The sequence below is a fragment of the Saccostrea cucullata genome, unplaced genomic scaffold (genome assembly GCF_032062105.1).
Source record: "Saccostrea cucullata isolate Sc308-1 unplaced genomic scaffold, CSIRO_AGI_Scuc_v1 ctg5517, whole genome shotgun sequence".
In the NCBI taxonomy this organism is placed as follows: domain Eukaryota; kingdom Metazoa; phylum Mollusca; class Bivalvia; order Ostreida; family Ostreidae; genus Saccostrea; species Saccostrea cuccullata.
In genome coordinates, this window is record NW_026939745.1 from 44,347 (window position 1) to 63,290 (window position 18,944).

The 18,944-nt window shown below is 32.3% G+C and overlaps 2 protein-coding genes across 2 annotated transcripts; one reads left to right on the forward strand and one right to left on the reverse strand.

The window, feature by feature from the left end:
• The first annotated feature begins 5,818 nt into the window (after positions 1–5,818).
• On the forward strand, positions 5,819–8,468 carry LOC134253852 (uncharacterized). The gene has a single exon (XM_062736442.1). It carries the CDS (start codon positions 5,840–5,842, stop codon positions 7,739–7,741), a length of 1,902 nt encoding a protein of 633 aa, XP_062592426.1. The 5' UTR covers positions 5,819–5,839; the 3' UTR covers positions 7,742–8,468.
• A 7,596-nt stretch (positions 8,469–16,064) lies between these two features.
• LOC134253856 (uncharacterized) lies at positions 16,065–18,722 on the reverse strand. Its single transcript, XM_062736446.1, has 2 exons — positions 18,620–18,722; positions 16,065–16,879 (listed from the first exon to the last, which is right to left on the reverse strand). Exons 1-2 carry the CDS (start codon positions 18,714–18,716, stop codon positions 16,647–16,649), a joined length of 330 nt encoding a protein of 109 aa, XP_062592430.1. The 5' UTR covers positions 18,717–18,722; the 3' UTR covers positions 16,065–16,646.
• Between the last annotated feature and the right edge of the window lie 222 nt (positions 18,723–18,944).

The window sequence follows — 18,944 nt, forward strand, 5'->3', positions numbered from 1 at the left end:
TCAATCATTTACTGTCCTTACTTTGACATTATACACTAAAGTATCAATGCATTTAAATGCTAAACGATTCTTGTTTCATCACCTTGTCCATCAACACCTTACTGTGTATTAAAAAAATCTTTTGTGGGGTATGCTCTTGCGTATAGAATCACGTGAAGAGATTTAAACCCAATATGGAAATGATAAATGTTTATTGTTACATACATGTTAGTAAGGATAATTGACGATTGAAAAATAAATGAGTTTATCATAAAACGTCTTATTGTTAGGCAACCATATACATGTGTATATGACACCATCTGGCAGGCAATGGAATAAAAAAGAAAGATAATTTAGTAATTCGTTTATTGTTGATTGAAGACTAATTAATTACATCTCATTTCTTAATTGATCACTGTTCACAAAAGAAATCTTTTTGATAAAAGCATTGGTAGTCGTGCCTTTTACCATTTCTATTTATCAATACTGCGCAGTGTTCAATGTTATCTTGTGGTTGATCGTGATCCCAATTTGTAAAACTCATCCTTGCTCCCGATGATATCCATCCCCATTCCTCCCTTTTGGCTTAATCAGTACCGGACAACCAGATGTGATCTTTTAGGAGACTCTGAATCCAAGTATTTTCCTTCATGTCATTTATTTTCAACAAAGACGATTTTTTACGTGCGACAGAAAATTTCTGCTTCGAAAAATTTTACTTTCTTTGATACATATTTATAAGAATGGTTGTTAAACTTTGTCCATCCCTATCTGCATTGTGTAGTCTTTGCAAGTAAAGAATAGGAAAATTGGTCAGGTTTTAGCTCCAGAGAGCGTTGCCCTCGGGGAATATGATTTTTCATGAGCGAAGAAATCTTCATGTCTCCCTCACTATCGTGCAATAATTGTATAATGATTTTTGCAAGTATAACACTTTGAAAGGTACATAATTTCCAAACCTTAACAATAAAATATATTTTGATGTCCAAAAATTTAATTTGTATCTTTATATATCGTACAATAATATACTTGAAATATATACACTATAGCATGTGAACATTTATCAAAATGGTTAAGGTCTAAGACGTTGTCGTTTTGCGGAATTTTTATAACTTTTTTTCAAATATTGTGGTTTCATCAATATTCGTTGAGCACCAATTTCGTGGATTTCGTTGTTGAGCAGATCCACGAATTCAAATGTTCAGTGAAATACGAAATATGACATTCATTTGTATTGGCAATGCTTTTGACCACGAAATTACGTATCCTCGAAAACGTCTGTTTTACAAAATTCACGAAAATTGATGCCAACGAAAATTGATGAAACCACAGTAAAGTTTTATATGTTTGCCCCCTTGGCCTCCTCTCTCTTCCACGTCACCTGTTTTTAATTTTGATGTTTAGGGATGTCCGTGATTGCCATGCTCCAAATTTGTACTGTTCAGTGAATTTTGAGCTTGTGTACGGTTCGTTTTCACCATATATAGCTGGCGCAGTTCCAAAAAAACCACGTGCAGGGCGGGACAACACCTATAGAGAAGCATGCTTGGAGCCCCAGGATTGGAGGAATCAAAGCATGTAAATATAAGGAATAACTGTCAGATTTTTCAAATTCATGAAGATGATCAATGGATTGGCTCGTGTGATAATTATATGCATAAACGCTTTCGGCGTTTATGCAAATAATCACACAAGCCAATCCATTGATCACTTCATGAATTCGAAAAATAAGACAGTTATTCCTTAATTATTGACATTTAAGGTACCTTGAAGACGAGAAGTTGTCTTTCTTTTCCTATTTGCAATGATAGTTCCGCTGTGTCTAATAAATTATGAAGAAAACAGCCAGCTCAGATGAAGCCAAGTTGAGGTGAGATCAGGTTCTGGTGCCATGAAGGAAAAAACATCCTTTGTAGACACATTAACAAAAATACTAATTTTTTTAACATACCACCTTCTGCAGTACGGGACAAAATTCTACCGTCTTGTTAACAGAGGGGCCATCTCAAAATGCCAAAAATTAACGAATTTTCCTGTTTCTATAACGTACTACACAATATGACGGGCATACATGTGTAAATAATTCATATGAAAACATAGCAAAAATAATGGAGATATTCTCAAATTTCTACGTTTTAAATTTCAAGAGCGTCTGTTTATTACTTTTTCTTAAAAACATTTTTATTACCCCTTTCTTTAAGACCTTCATTTTATCATAACGTCAAATACACCTCGTAACGACGTCAACCTACCTATCAATTGCAAAATTGGTTTTAAAATGAGTAAAATAAAATTGTCATAACATTTTCATACCTATAATATCTAAATTTTGTTTAATTTATATAATTAAATAAAAAATGTCGCGAAATATTGCACAATGGAAACCAAAGTCGTCACCCTTAATTCAACAAAGCTTTCCAGGTGTGTTCATCTGGATTATCGGAAAATCAATTCTATATGATGGTCACCATGCTCATTTACGAAAATGTTGTTCTTATCCACCCATACTATTGCCGAGTTTGGGTCATTTCCGATAAATGGACTGTGCTTGTTATTAAAAAAAAATAACTTGCACAGTAAGAAAAAGAAGAGTCCGAAAAATCTTAGCTTCTGTGACAGAACACTATGGAGCATGTCACGTGACTGTATAGATCACGTGATACGTGCATAGGCAGAACGGTTGCAGATGTGCATTAAAATCGGAAAGGACTAGTTTTTTTTTAAATCAACACTAAAGCCCTATATCATTGCTATTTAATTTTATCACCCATCGTAAATATTGATTTTAGCAACATTCCTAGGGAAGCTTTGACAGTTTTATCTCTGTCAAATGGTTTATTGACTTCTTTCTATCTTATATAAAGTCAAGGAAGATTTTCACAACACTCTCCGTTATTGGAAGGACAGTCTCAAGAGTTTTACAGCTTTTCTAATATTGGTCACACTGTGAAAGGATATCATTTGGTTTCATTTGGATTCTCGGTTATCTGAACTTATCAAAAATATGTCATAAATGTTATACACCCAAGAAAGTGCTGTAAATTATGTAACTAGCACATTGTACTAATTCTTGTACTGCTAGGTGTTCATATCTATAAGAAGGGCACAGGTAGTTTATTGATAATACAAACTGAAAGTGCTGCAAGGGAAAACTCGCATTGATACACGGATTTTATTTTACAGGTGTGTATATTCATTTACAATTTAATTGTTCATTTTGAATTTGTAGTCCTAATATTTTAAGAATTATACAATGTAGTTCCCATTGATAAGGTAGATGTGTGAAAAAAGCATGCCTCTTTCACTTAAAAATCTGTATTTAAAAATTATACGTTTATTTTATACTTCCCAGGGCGTTGCCCTCGAGTAATATGTGTTTCTATGGACGAAAAAATCTTTGTCTCCCAAACAATCATGCAATAAATGTAGGGTTAGTTTACGATTGAAATCTGAAGTCATATGGCGATCGACATATCTTAGTGTTAATGGACATCTGTGGAATAGCATACAGTGGACAACAGACTTCAGACTTCGGACTTTAAATGACGGGAAGCATCTCAAAGTGTAGAAATTATAAATCACATTTGAGTTTGATTTGATAATGCAATGGCATTTAATATCATGATTATTAATAAACGACATACTTCTGCGACATTCATAAATATGAAACGAGGAACACTTTGATAAGTTTAATGTTTCAGTCAGTCTCTTTGGAATCGGAACTCGCATCGAAAATGTATTTTTCTTTTCTCTTCTATCTACTTCTTTAATTATTCTTGACTTGTTAAATTTTATTATCAATACTTGACTTTCAAGATTTTTCCGTCGTAAAACTGTTTTTCTCTATGCCTGTTTTAGCACCCACTTATGAAAAAAGAGAAAGGATGTACCCTTATGTATATAAAATTTGAAATAAATAGTGATGTCCATTTGATGGAAACATGCTGGAAACATGATGCAGATTTCTAATCTACTCAGCTTTTTCATAATTATAATGATTTCAATAAACCTGATTCAATTCCAATTTGGCTTAATAATATTAGGCTATAAATCGTTATTTGAAAAGCCAGTTAATCACACACTCGCACAAAAACACATGTTTTGGAACAGAATTGTATAGGCAGTGAAATTATCTTATTCAAATGTATTTTAAAGATGGTACCCCCCCCCCCCACCTTCCGCATATACACTCCCCTCCCTGAAGATAGAATTTTCAAGTTTAGAATATTCTCCTTTTTATCTTTGTCAAATTTTTTTTCGGGTAAGTTGCAATCCCCCCCCCCCAAAAAAAATCAAGCATTTTCAAAATCGACATGCCTATTCATGACATATTTACATATTTTATAATATTAAATAGCTGGAGATATTAAGCTTTTAGTATCTTAAACATTTCTTTTATTCAAAATTGAACAAAATGTATTTTCAACTTCACATTCAAATTGTTTTTAATATGCAAACTGAAGGTACATGTACAACTTCCGATCAATGTGATTTACATGTTCAAACCTTATTAATTTTTTTTAGATTTTGATTAGTTAATAGTGAGAAAAACGGCGTAATACGTCAATATTGTCTAAAAACTGGATATATTTTGTCCAAATACGAAAAGTGTGAAGTCACAGGAGGTCTTTTTCTTTGCCTTTTTACCGTTCAAGGTAGTTTAGTCGGTCGAGCACTTGCTCCGTGATCGGGAGGTCGTGAGTTCGTATCTCGGCCGCGATTGACCTAGTCGTTAAAATGGGTAGCAACTGTTCCTTCGCCATATGCATGCGCTCGGCACTTTGAAGTGAAAGTTGCGGGTCCTTCGGTTGAGACCTTAAAAACTGAGGCCCCGTGTCAGCGGCAGGCGTTGGCACGATAAAGATCCCCCGCTGCTCAATGGCCCTGAGTGCCGAGTAAAGGTCAAAATTGAAAGCTCTTCATCGGCATACGGTGACGTCTCCAAATGAGTGAAAAATTCTCGAGAGGGACATTAAACAATACATAATCAATCAATCAATATTTACCTTTTATGTGGCATGGTGGTTTCTATACCTTATGTACATTTCATTTTCTGAGATTGTAGTTGTTTGTAGTTCACATTTGACACTTTTTAATTTAATAATGCATGCTAAAATATAAGAAATCTCGAGAAATGTTCACAAATAAATTCTTTGCAAATTTCTCATCAAAATACAAATTTCAAAATTCTTCAAATTAATTTTTTCATAGTTATCGAAAGCTTGAACATTTTCAGATGATTTGTTATGAAATATAGATTATATAGATTTTTTATTTTTTAAACTGCTCCCTTAGAAAAGTCCGCCTTTAAATGTCTGAAGTCCGAAGTCCGCTTTTCGCTGTACGCTATTCCGCAAATGTCCATTTGGTCCTTGTCGTCAATAGCCAGTTAAGCATCCTTATATGTGGAAGACTCTGGTGTTTTTATCCAACATTCACTAGTATATTAAGTCGACATTGGAATGAAAATAACTATTGTTAAATAATGCATCGATGAGGGTCCAAGCAATAATAAGAGTGTATTCTTTCATTTATCATCAATTTCGAACTTTAACATAAAAAAATGTCATTCTCACGATAGAAAAAGATTGACGGTTCAACTGTAACAGTTTTATTGTAGGTCCATCTCACAAAGAGCATGTCATTACCTATTTAAATCAACCTGCTAATATCTGTTTGAATAGTATGTTTCTGTTTCAGATTTCTTCTAAACAATATATTTGTTTAACAATAAAATGGATCGCATACCTCGACTATCAGATGCGGTGTATGTAGGACTGTGTCATAAAATTGGATCTTCTACAGAAATAAGGTTCAGAAGAGAGATAATGGTCCGGCGGGAATTTTAGGATTAACGGGAATGAATAGTGGTAGTAGGCGTGAGGGATTCCGACTACCTACCTCAGATGTAGATTTGATGGTTTGGCCTACAGATTTTAAAGTTATCTGTGATATCTCTCAGAAAGGTATTTACCATATCCCAAGGCATATTGTTTTTCTTATGGAATGTGATGATTTACCATCGGGATTTGTCAGACTTAAAGTGTTGAGTCCAATAAAGGATGCTGACCTTAGACGCGGCTGTTTAGTTATAAATAATACAATTTATATGTCTAGTGCCCTTTTGCGTAATATTTGTGTGCGATGTCTCCAGAATGCACATATACCTCCTATTTCTAATTGTATGTCTCATGGACCCTCTTGCACAGTTTTCACTGCCAATGATGAGGTTATCAATAAAGAAACAGACATTGTGTTTTGTTTGCAGTCACATCACTGGCCACCTATAGCACTTCAATGGGTCCAGAGAAGTCGCGAAAAAGGATGGCCATCCGAGAGTCTTGTATCAGAAATATTAAACGGAGGCTTTCATGTTGTTCCTATCGGAAGCACACCTGCAGATGAACTCGAATGGAGAATTTCGTTCTCTCGAGCTGAACAAAAAATTGTTTATTCAATGAATCACTGTCAGTTTTTGTGTTATGGTCTCTTCAAAATATTTCTGAAAGAAGTAATTAACTTTCAAAATAATACGCATGTCCTTTGTTCATACTTCATAAAAACGAGTGTATTTTGGATAATTCAGTCCAAAATGTCGTTAGCTTGGATACCTGAAAATTTGCTGTCTTGTTTCTGGGAATGCTTCAAACTTTTAATATTTTTTGTACATACTGGAGAATGTCCCAACTTTTTCATTCCAGATAATAACATGTTTAGATTGAAAGTCACTGGTTCTGTGCAAACTTCATTGTTCAGTCACTTGTATAATTTGTATTGTGAGGGAATTTCATGTCTTCTTTTAAGTCCAACATTCAGCAATTATTTATGTAAAGTCATTCTAAACAGAACATTGAGAGTCTGTATAGATGAGAGCAGTATTATTTCTACCATTCAATTAGATATAAGCTTATTGAACGAATTATATTCGTTCACACTTCGGCAAATATATATTACGGATTTTGCACTTAATATGAAGCGAATAGAAGAAATGCTTCGAGGAAGGTTAACATTGTATCAGACAGTTTCCTTACAATGTATAACATCACGATTATTACGGTGCGCTGCTTTGTTGGTACAGGGTAATTGTAATTCAAATAATTTTCGAAATAAGGTTTATTACAAATATAAGAACGCATCATTCTTGCTAAAATTATCAGCAAAATTTGGTTTCATGTCAGACATTCTGTATCTAGCTATGTATTTTTACAGAACATTTAGATATGAACAATCTCTAAGGTGTTTACAAAAGGCTCAGGAGAGGATATCGGTGTCATTTATTTTAAGTGAATGTCACGTTAATCCAGACATGTATAGACACTGCGTAATGGGGATGTCTCTATTTCATAAAGTCAGGAAAACTGTGGTAAAAAATATTACCTTGGAGAATTTCTTTACTTACATTAATGAGCTAGTATTAGAACAGAATATCAGTGGGAAGAAAGGCCACCTGGCATTACAAATCCCTCCCCTAGTGATGATACACATGTTGTTTATACTGAATCATCACAGACTTGGTGACACAGTCAGGTCACAACAATCTCTACAGGATCTACAGACTCTGCTTCTCTATGATGACGGGATTTATGTGCATCCTTACCTCAGAGATATTTCGTGGCAAATACTGGGAATCTGTCAACAAATCTGTGGGGACTGCTTTAGAGCATTAGAGTCTTATCAATATTCATTAAAACAAAGACCATATCACAAAATACATCAAGCTACAAGGCTTAGAATTAACACCTTGGTTAATGAAGAAATATAGTTTTAGCTATTCTGTTTCGTTATGACAGCCAAAATACGCGTGTACGTTGTTGTTTTTTTGAAAGACAATGTTTTTACTTTTAGTTTATTTATTTATATTTTTCCATTTTCTTTACTTTAAATTTCCTTCCACATTTTCGTGTTACAATATTTTTTGTTTTTATAGCCCTTAAAGAAAATTGTTTTTGTCAAGCAGAACATGTTTTGATGGCTGAAAAAAAGACTTTATTTTTAAAATGCAACAATGATATTTTCCAATGATAGGAATAGAATTGATGCTAGTGGCACTAGTCCATATAGCAATTCTCGTCACTTCAATTGTATCTTAAATAGATGTCTCTTGAACATGTTGATATAAGAAATTGATTCTTGAGATATAAAAACTATGTTTACCTATCACGTATCACATTTAATTCAGATTCTGCACTCCATAGTCAAACGCACTGCGAAAACATAGGCTGAGTAGAATAAATAAATCAGCCAAATTCGAAGGATATGGCGATAACGAACAGTCTTCAATATAATGTCCATAAAACAATACAGAGTAGGAGCAGAGCAAACACGGACCTTCGACACATCAGAGGTGAGATCAGGTGCCATGGATGAGGACTAAATAATATTTTTTTTTCTGAAGAGGATCATTCGACTAATAGTAGATTTTTTTAACAATGTAATTAGGATCATAATCTAACGATTATGGAATTAAAATATGTTTACTTTATGTGATGTTGCTGACGATTGGTTGTATTAACTGAAAATAAATCTTAGTTAAAAATTATTTTATTTGTTGAGCCGTAATTGAACGATCTATAAATTGTTTACTAGTATTTAATTATTTTTTTTTATCAATGTCAGCAACTAAGCATGTCCTTTTTTGGCTTTTTTCTGAATACATTTCACTTTTACATTATCTTGTACATTTGAATTGTAATTAATTATTTAATAAATAAGAAAAATAATTAATTGTTATTTTTGGAATATAAGAGGTTGAATTCTGACCTTTTGAGTAGATTATTTGGTCTTTATTCCTAGTCTAGCTAGTATAGATAGTTTTTCAATGCCCTGAAGTTAACAGAAGGTAATTCCTGTTGGGTGTCATATATACATATTGGAGGTCCTGCTAGCTAATTCTATTTTTCCTTTTTGATACTTTTATACTTGTTTACAAGCAATATATAATAGCAAAAGATTTTTTAATACTAAAATTACGAATTCAAGGAATCTAGAGTATATATGAAAAAATTGTGTTACCTTCACCCAATTGCCTAGTACATGTACAAGCTGTATGACAAGTTTAAATCAGTTGGTTGAAAAATGAAGGAATTCGGTCTTGTATACCACTAATATGACCACAAATGGAAAATGTTACAATTATACATCGACCATTGCTTCCAAACTTTTCAATTACAAAAACACTTTACATGGCCTGGATATCGACTATCTGAAAAATAATCCCCTTTCGTGTTCATGTTCTTCTTCGCCCTATAACTATAGTCCTGCTGGACACGTTATTACAGGTGACGTAAAAATAGTTCGTAATGAGGACCTTTGATCACTTATTTTAAAAGGTCCTAAATATAGGGAACCCCGATCCTTCAACTGGCGTCGGAATTTCATAAATATTATGGATTCTGTTGAAATTACGCCAGACGATGGGTTATATATGAAAAAGAAGACATTGACACCTTGTCAGAATGGATTAAATGTATCAGATCCATGTTAAAGTCCCGTATTAAAAGATTGAGGGGCAAAATGAAAACCATCTATCCTTCTGTGTTCAATAAACCAGAAGTGAAAAAAGAATTAGATAGATTACACGATCAGTACGTACTGGTTCCTGCCGACAAAGCAGGTAACAACATTGTCTTCGTTTGTAAGGTTCATTATACATGTTATATAAATTGCATTCTAGAAGAACTTGGATTTAATTCTACAAGTGGTAATCCTACATATACATATACTTCTCTTTCTAAGGAAGAAATTCTTCAAAATCACCTGTCAGTTTTGAATACTTTTAATATTCCACACAACCAAAATGAATTTGAACTACCTTATATATATTGGATTCCGAAACTTCATAAGAATCCTTACAAACAAAGATATATGGCAGGTTCCAGTAAATGTTCAACCAAGCCTCTTTCGTTACTTCTCACTAAAATATTGACAGTAGTGAAGGAAAAACTTCAAGAGTACTGTACAACTATATATTCAAGAAGTGGTGTAAATCAGATGTGGATGCTTAAAAATTCTAAAGAACTTTTGGACAATTTGAAATCACAAGACTTTACAAAAATCAACAGCATAAAAACTTACGACTTTTCAACTTTATACACAACAATTCCCCACGACAAATTAAAATCCAGGCTTTTTGATATCATTGACAGCTGCTTCTTCAACAAAAATGGAACTCATAAGTTTACTTACCTCGTCATTGGTCATTTGGAAAATTATTTCGTTAAAACAGATTCTGATTGCACACATAAGTACTCTGAAGTTGACATCAAGAAGATGCTTGAGTTTCTGATTGACAATATATATGTGGTTTTTGGAGACCAGGTATTCCAACAATCTATTGGAATTCCCATGGGTACAAATTGCTCTCCGTTATTAGCAGACTTATTTTTATATTCATATGAAGCAGAATTTATGCAAAATCTTTTGCGTGAAAAGAAGAAAACACTTGCTGTGGCCTTCAACTCGACATTTAGATATATCGACGACGTATTGTCAATTAATAATGACAATTTCCATTCTTACGTCGACACTATATATCCTGGTGAGCTTGAGATACCACAGAGTCTGACACTTCTGCTTCATACTTGGATATTTTACTTGAAAAAGACACTAATAGTAATCTAACAACCAAGCTATATGATAAACGTGATGACTTTAACTTTTCTATCGTCAACTTCCCTTACTTATGCAGCAATATACCTTCATCACCTGCATACGGAGTATTTATATCTCAGTTGATTCGATACGCAAGAGCATGCTCTACGTATGAATAATTTCTTAAACGAGGTAAATTATTGACAAGCAAGTTGATGAAACAAAAATATCAACAGTCTCGTTTAAAGTCATCTTTTCGTAAATTCTATGGTCGATACAATGACCTTGTCAGCAAATACAATTTATCATTGAATGAAATGCTGACAGACGTTTTTCATATCAATTGTTAGTCCATTATTTATACACTGAATTGACCACGGATTTTTTCCGTTATTTCCTGATTATGACAACGAGCACACGGCGGGTGTGACCGGTCAGTAGGGGATGCTCACTCCTCCATGGCACCTGATCCCACCTCTGATGTTTCGGAGGTCCGTGTTTGCTCTGCTCTTATTTTGTATATTTGTTTAATGGACGTTGAGATTGAATACTGTTCGTTATTTCCATATCCTTCCTTACTCTTGCGTAATTAAGGCGAGCCAAAAATAATTGAATGGGAAGAGTACCAGTTGCATGGTGTGAGTGGTACAAACGTTTACATTTGGTATATTGAAAAAATAGCCCATCATCGACTTAATGTGATTGCTGAAAGACGTTTGTGAAAGACGGTAGCTATTTTTTGCGTTTTTGCAACACTTTTATAGAAATTAAAAGATGGATAGCTTTAACACGAATCAAAAACCTTCATCTTTTATGTGCAAACTTCAATAGCAACATTTAACACACTGGATTAAATATTAAACACAAAAATTGATGACAAACGACATTTTGTGGCGGAGGTTTTTTTATAAAGGAAGAAGTGATCCAGAGTACTAGATTCACTGGTTAATTAATAAATAGAGTGCTTAAATAAATATGATATCATTTTACTAAAAAAAAATCATTAAAACTAAAACAAAATAATTTTTTAAATACAATTTGTATAGAATATGAATTTTTCTAGTAGCATTGAAACTGCACAGGGACAAGGAATATACATCAAAAGTGTGCAAGGGCATAGATTATTTTTTTAGCTGAAGTATGGAATTGTTATTGCTTAAATAGTGTATATTTTGAAATGTGCTGGGAGCTTATCCTGGTCTGCATAACATTATTTTTATTCATAACAGAATTTAAGCGAAGTGTGAGCTTTTAGCTACATGTATTATACACATTTTCGGCAAAGTTTTCAGTACTTCTCAAACACCACAGACTAGCTTCCAGCACTTTTGTGGTAGATGAAATTAACATCTTTAAAGATGTATCAATTTTTTTCTTGAAAAACAAGCGTATGCCCTTGTACTATCCACATTTTCTTCATTCACCTTAACAATTCTATTTTTTATACAAGTCACGTGACAAACAGTTGATACATGCGATATAACTGGTACTGTGTACGGTCTAGTCCTGTCCATTATGGATAACTCTATTACATTTTTTTACGGGTATTCAGTAGCTTTGTTACAAATTTTTAAAAGAAGTAATATATATTAAAACGGTGCTTTGGTCACATTTTCCATATCGGTCCTTAACATAGCCGAGAGGCAAGTCTCTGTGCTACAAATTCAGGAGAGCTTCAATAAAAATATAGACTTCTTAAATGAGTACTAGTACACTTACATTGATGAAGTAGTATAATATCAGAAAATCATTGAAAAGAACGGAATATTTACTTTACTTATCCAACCTCTAGTGATCTTACACATGTTGTTTATACTGAATCATCACAGACTGGGTGACCGAGTGACGTCACAACAATCTTTACTTGATCTGTGTCATAACGAAAACGGGATTTATGTTTCTCCATGATGACGGTGTTTACATGGTGACAATACTCCGAAAACTGGGTATCTGTCAACAAAACTGTGGGAACTTCGTAGAAGCTCTAGAGTCTTTTCTAAATTCGTGAAGAGAAATGCCATTGCACCAAATCCAGGAGGCGACAAAATTGAGATTGTGCGCACTTAGTTATGACGAAAATTTTGTATAACTTTCGTAATAACATTGTAATAACATTGTAATTGTTTAAACAGTTAAAGATCTTCAACACCTTTCTTGATAGAGACTTTATGTTTTCCAATTGTATCATTTGTTTTCATTTTTTTGTATTTCCATGCTTCCATATACCGGTATTTACATGTAATTTTTTTATAAGCTCTATTGTACCAATTGTTTTACTCAAGCAGATAATGCTTTTGATTTAAATTTTTGGGGTTTGAAAATGAAGTTGATTTTAATTTGCAATAATGATGATCTAGTTTATAGAAAGAGAATGACACTTACAATAAGTGGTTCAAAGTATAGGATAAATGAACATATATAATCCAATAAAAAGTCTCAGTGGTCGGAATTAAATAATTATAAATGAACTATACAGCACCGTTAATGTGACACACCAGTAGAAGAGTCATGGTGGACAAGAGACTGAGTATATTTGTTTTATGTTCTATCAAAATGAACGAAGAATTAAAGAAAGTCGGAGTGATTTATTGTGGATAGTGACAACTTTGGCAACTGGCAAATAGCCACATTGTTTATCCTAGTATGTGTGTACTGAACTGTAGCACTAGGCAGGTGACAAGGCATATTTGTATATATTGAATACCTTACAAAATAGGCAAGTAACCATTGTATTTGTATACTTTGCATTCATTATAATCCCTGTAAGACTATGAACGCAAGGAGATCACTTGAATGTAGCACATTACAATAAGCAGGGGTATTTTACCAAGTTTTTAAAATTCATTTGCAACATGGCTTCGTCTATCAGTTTATTTTGTTTTATGCTTCATTGAATCCTTATAGTATTGTATAATACTCAGGTGACCATTAAGGCCCTTGGGCCTCTTGTCTACTTCAGCATGGTTATGTATTTTATGTCAAAAACATAGTTTCTCGAAGATAATTTTTTGTGTAGATAAAGTGCTCGGCAAGTATTGGTCGGACATCTTTAAGCACAGAGTATTCCCGAATGTGTGTTACGTCTCTGACGCTGACGGCAATGTTCAGAAAATCAGGAATAATGATGGCCCCTTCTAAAGAGGTAGCATTCTGGCAATGGTAAATCCCCGTAGATTTTAAATTTGACGCCTTCTGAATACACTTGTTGAACTCGGTGGGGTGGGGTTATTTTAAAGAAGAATGTTTGGGAAAGATCAATCTACCGATCGAGCCTAGTCTGAAGGCTGAGGTATTTGTGTATTTTGAGTACATAATTGATGTTGTCCTACCTAATTCTCAATCACACAATCATTTTAAAAATATAAAGAGACTGGTATCGAAGAAAATCCAAATTTCAAAACAATTCTTGCCTGATTGGATTTGCGTTTTTCCAATTGTTACGTTTTATTCCCCTGGTTGATATGATACGTAATAAAATTAACCGTTTCATTTGAAGTTTTGCACATTTCATTTCTACAAAATGTTTCTTTTGATAATAAAACTAATAATCTGTTACATAATACATGTGATAAGTCTCAATATACAAGATTAACCATTAAAAACAGATTATATGTATACAGATGCGTACATGTTTCTCTGATTTCTAGAAAACTATTATTCAAATCCAAATGTCCCTAATCATTTCTATAAAAAGTTTTGTTTAACAATAAATCAATCATCTGATGCATCGTGGGTCTCAAATTATCTTTAACACACAATTATTCACAGACGTATCTTTCTTTGAGGTTTAGAAAGTGTAAATTGAAATTCCAATTTACTCAATGCACTTCTACTTATAATTTCGTTTGAGAATAAAGAAATTAACTGTTATGTCATGTGTCTCAATCTTGTAAATCCATTACAAACACATTTTACTCAGAAGCTCATAAGTGTCAGTTTTGATGTTTACAAAACTTAAGCTTTAGTCTAATGTGCTTATTTCAATTCTATGTGATGCTGTGTTTAACAATTAACCAATTACATATTATATTATGTGCCTCATAATTAATTTAGTAGAAACATAACCTATGCATAAATAATTTGTTGATGTTGGGTTAACTGTAATTAAAGAAAAGAAAAGCATTATTATTATTGATTTTTATTAAAGAAAAACTTTATTTTAGATTCTAATTTATGAAACATCAAAGAAAAGAAATGGGTTAGTTATGGAAATTAATTTAGAGTCATATTTTTCACAAATAACAATTGTTTATTTCTATGCATACGACTTATACTTTTATGCAACAACTTAAATTGTATATTCTTAATAAAAAATCATTTGATTAAAGAGGAATACCAACTACCATAAATTTCCTACTCATCGAAAGAAAAAAGTGAATTATGAGCTGACTATATATATAGAGAAAAATGGGGTAAATATTTCCAAATGAATTCCATATACATGTACAGGTATGCATGGTAAATGAGAAATCATTGTTCGGGATATCGAAATCCAATTGTAATTAATAAAAAGTTAATTACATTTCATACACTAGTATTATTTTTCTTAATATGTTTCTTAGAAAGAGAATTTGTATTTCAATGTGAAAAAATATCTTAAAAATGGTTTCTTATAAAATACTTCAATCTAGTTAAATAGGCTTTTTAGATCCACTTTATAAGCATTATCATTTTCTTGAGGGGGTCAAAAATTAAATTATTTTTCATACATATTTTTCCTCTTTCTCGAAAATATTTATATCCAATTTGAAACGTTTACAAAACAAAAGTTCTAAAATTGTCCAATCATAAAACTTTTTTTATCTTTTGAAAATATCGCACTTTGATCACCAAGCATAAAATCATACCCTCTTCAAAACTAGAGCAATAAACAAATCACTTATATTCGATATTCTTTTTGTGCTGTCAAACTGATTAGAAATATATAGTGTATGAAAATGTTGCATTACAGTGCTACATTGTCACCTGAACAGAAATCTACCTGCATCAAAATGCGAAAAGCATGAACTTAGTTTCTTTGGGTGATTGCACATTTTTACAATTTGGGATGTTAGTTGCTGAAAAAAGGGTATCATATTTTTCCTTGATTGCTTTAGGTTTGTTCCTATAAATTTCACAAAAAAACAGTTCTTAGTAAAAAGATTTTGGAACAATTTATTACTGAAACAGCTGTTGTGCAAAAATTGAATAACTTTTTACTACCACGGGTGAAGTATTTCAATAAAACAGACTCTAACGGTGTAGTGACAGATTTAACTTAATATTTTAAATAAGTTTTCCACCTTCTGACGATAAGTAAATATACGTATAAGTATAAGATGCGTTTTACTTTTGCGAAATACTAAACATATGTGTATGACATAATGTCGGACTTAAACTATTACATGTATTTAAAATCTAGAAAACACTGAATAAAAGACTAAGAGGAAGAACTCGTGTCCTTACTCTAGTATACACATACATTTTGAACTATCCTTCATTATCTATTTCAGATGTTAATGAAACAACGATTTTGCCATTTTGATTGAAATATTAATAAGTAGTGGTGTCTTTATAGTTAAATTTTCTGAGATATTTTACCCTGTGTGCCTTATTGGTAATGCACAATCATTTTAATCTGCATGTCCTCCCTGATTCCTACTAATTGAGTGCTGTATATAATTATGTTTCAAACGTTCTGAATAAGAAAATTTTAAAATACCCAATGCCTAAGAATTGGGAAGTGCTCAAATACATGTACCCCATTATATTTAGTTCCATTGTTTAATTAATTTTATCTAAACGCATAAGGGAAGGAAATAGAAAAGAATACATCCTTTCCATTTAATTTAAATGTTTGAAATCTACTTAAAATATATTTTACCAAAAAAATAATAACACCTATTCTCCGACTTCCTTGTCTTTCAGTCACAATTTTTATTGGAAGATACTCACTTGTAAATGTTATTCACAAATTCTACCAGTTCTACCCAATTACATGTACTTTTATTGCATCTTCAAAATGAAAACAAAACCAACATGTAGGAGAAAAATATTAAAATGAACATTATCCTTTTTTTTCTTGGAAAGGGCAGTTATCAATTATTGACAAAGAACTCACAAACAAATCCGTACTTATAGTCGTGGTGAGTGTCATGGCAGTTAAAATTATCAGACGCCTTTAACCTAATACGGTTTTCTCTTGGGCCGTTCGTTAGTATTGTAGGACAGAAGAAATCCGGGAACTGTGTACCATCATGAAACTCCCAAATTCCGTTTGACTTCTTTCCTTGAATCCAGGCCTCAGCTGTCGATATGTCAGCTGTCAGCTCTAAAACATAAATGTATCAAACTGACAAAATTTTATTTGAAAATGTTAAAATGAATGTTCAATTGAAAAATTTCTAATATAACTTGACTCCGTCATTTTCTCATTTATTGAAGACATGGCATTCTGATGTCTTGTGATAGGTTTTATGAGACATTCTCTGTAATGAATTGTACTTTTTATTGGAGTCGGGACACATAGTCCCAAAATTTCTCCATACTCCAGGTATGAAAAAAGCCTTTGGTATCATAAACTTATATGAGGTAAATGTTGCTTTGTCTTACGATTACAAAGCTTACATATGTTGAAATAAAGCAATTTTCAACATGTTTAGAGTCCTTTTTCTGAAGATTGCAACAAAGAAAATTGACAACGACTGTTTTCGAAAGTCAAAGATGTCTTATCCGGGAAAATAATTATTACCTTTGTCAACAAATCTTTTTAATTTTTTTTTTTCATTTTGATTAAATAAATTATGCGTTCAGAAAATGAAAGCAAATTATTAATAAGTTAAAAAGTAACCAAAAATAAAAAGAATTCATTGTTGCGGAAAGCAAAAAAGTTTGATATAACTTCTTTATAGGTTTAATCTGATTTTATCTTTTTACCCAGCTTCTCCATAAATCATATAACTTAGTGCTACTTTTCTAATTCAATATATGTTTAGATAACGTAAATGTACTCGTTAAATAATATCGATATTTTCATGACGCCATTTACAGCCATATTGCAATACTGGTAAAACTACTCTATGAAACAAATCCAATTAGTCTTTATATAATGAGCCAGTAGGGTAAAATACAATCCCGAAATAATTAAAATCCTTTACTTCTTCTATGGCACTGCCATTTTCAGTAAAATTATTCTTTGGCTGTCTACCCTTTGGGAAAAATAAGAATCTTTGTTTTCTTGATATCACAGACAATTTCCATTATTCACAATATTTGTAAAATTCATTTAATATTCTCTGAAGATCTTCAGCCGTTTCCACAAGAATTACAGTATCATTGGCATAAAATTGGATAAACAATTTCTTAAACAAAAATAGCTTATCCTCTATACCTTTGCAATGCTGGACAAACCTACAATATTCTTTTTTTTCACCTTGTCGTTCACCAACATAACAAATAAAAATTAAAATTAAAATGACAAACCATTAATCTAAATTTTAGATTTGATAACATTATACATATTTTTAATAAATGTAAAACATTTCCCATTTTCACCACTTTATAGTAGTGTAAATGATATTGTAAGTGGTTACAGTGTATAGCTCTTAATTACTGTAAAATCACATATTTTCGTGGGGTCAAAATTTTTTCGTGGTTTAAGGAAAAAAATGTTGTTCGTAGGGATTTGGTTTCGTAGATAGAGAACTTCTTAGAAGTTGTGTATATGAAATTTTACATTTCGTGGTGGTCATGAATTCTTTGGTCTCCTCATACCTCAAAAACAACGAAAATTAAACCCCCACGAAAATTAGTGATTTCACAGTATGTAATTATTACTTATTGAATTAATTAATAATAATTTAATCATTTTAATAATTAAAGTTTATCTCTTCTGTCCATTTTTCATGTACTATTCAACTTCAACTTCAATGTTGATACTCGCGAAAATCCATTAGGACATTTATCAGGGAGGACTATGTACATGCGTGTAGTGGAATGTCCAAATGTAAAAAAAAAAGCAATAGCTTGTAAATAATTAAATACATTAAAAGAAAAAACTCAATTAACTGACCTATCAACTTCTTCAAGACGTTGTATTTCTCCACAGAATCCATCCTTATTAATTCTGCACTTTCCAACAGACAAGCGTTGTTTGCATCTGCATACATAACAGATGTCTCCTCAAAACAAAGACAGGATGTGACGTCAGTGCAAGTGTACAGCAAGTAACCACTCGGACAGGCTGTCAAATAAGTTTTTTTTTCCAATAATCAGCATAAAATAATTAAATATACATGTATTTACATGTAATATCTGTTTCAAATAAACTTCGTAACAAATCTTATCATTTATTACATATTAGAATATTTTTGTATTGTTTATGGATGTCTCTCTCT

Bases quoted from the DNA above. Each gene is read 5' to 3' on its own strand.
- LOC134253852 (XM_062736442.1), top strand. From the start codon at position 5,840: ATGAATAGTGGTAGTAGGCGTGAGGGATTCCGACTACCTACCTCAGAT.
- LOC134253856 (XM_062736446.1), bottom strand. From the start codon at position 18,716: ATGTATGCAGATGCAAACAACGCTTGTCTGTTGGAAAGTGCAGAATTA. The intron at 16,880-18,619 runs GTCAGTTAATTG...TTTATGTTTTAG, and splicing joins CGTCTTGAAGAAGTTGATAG to AGCTGACAGCTGACATATCG.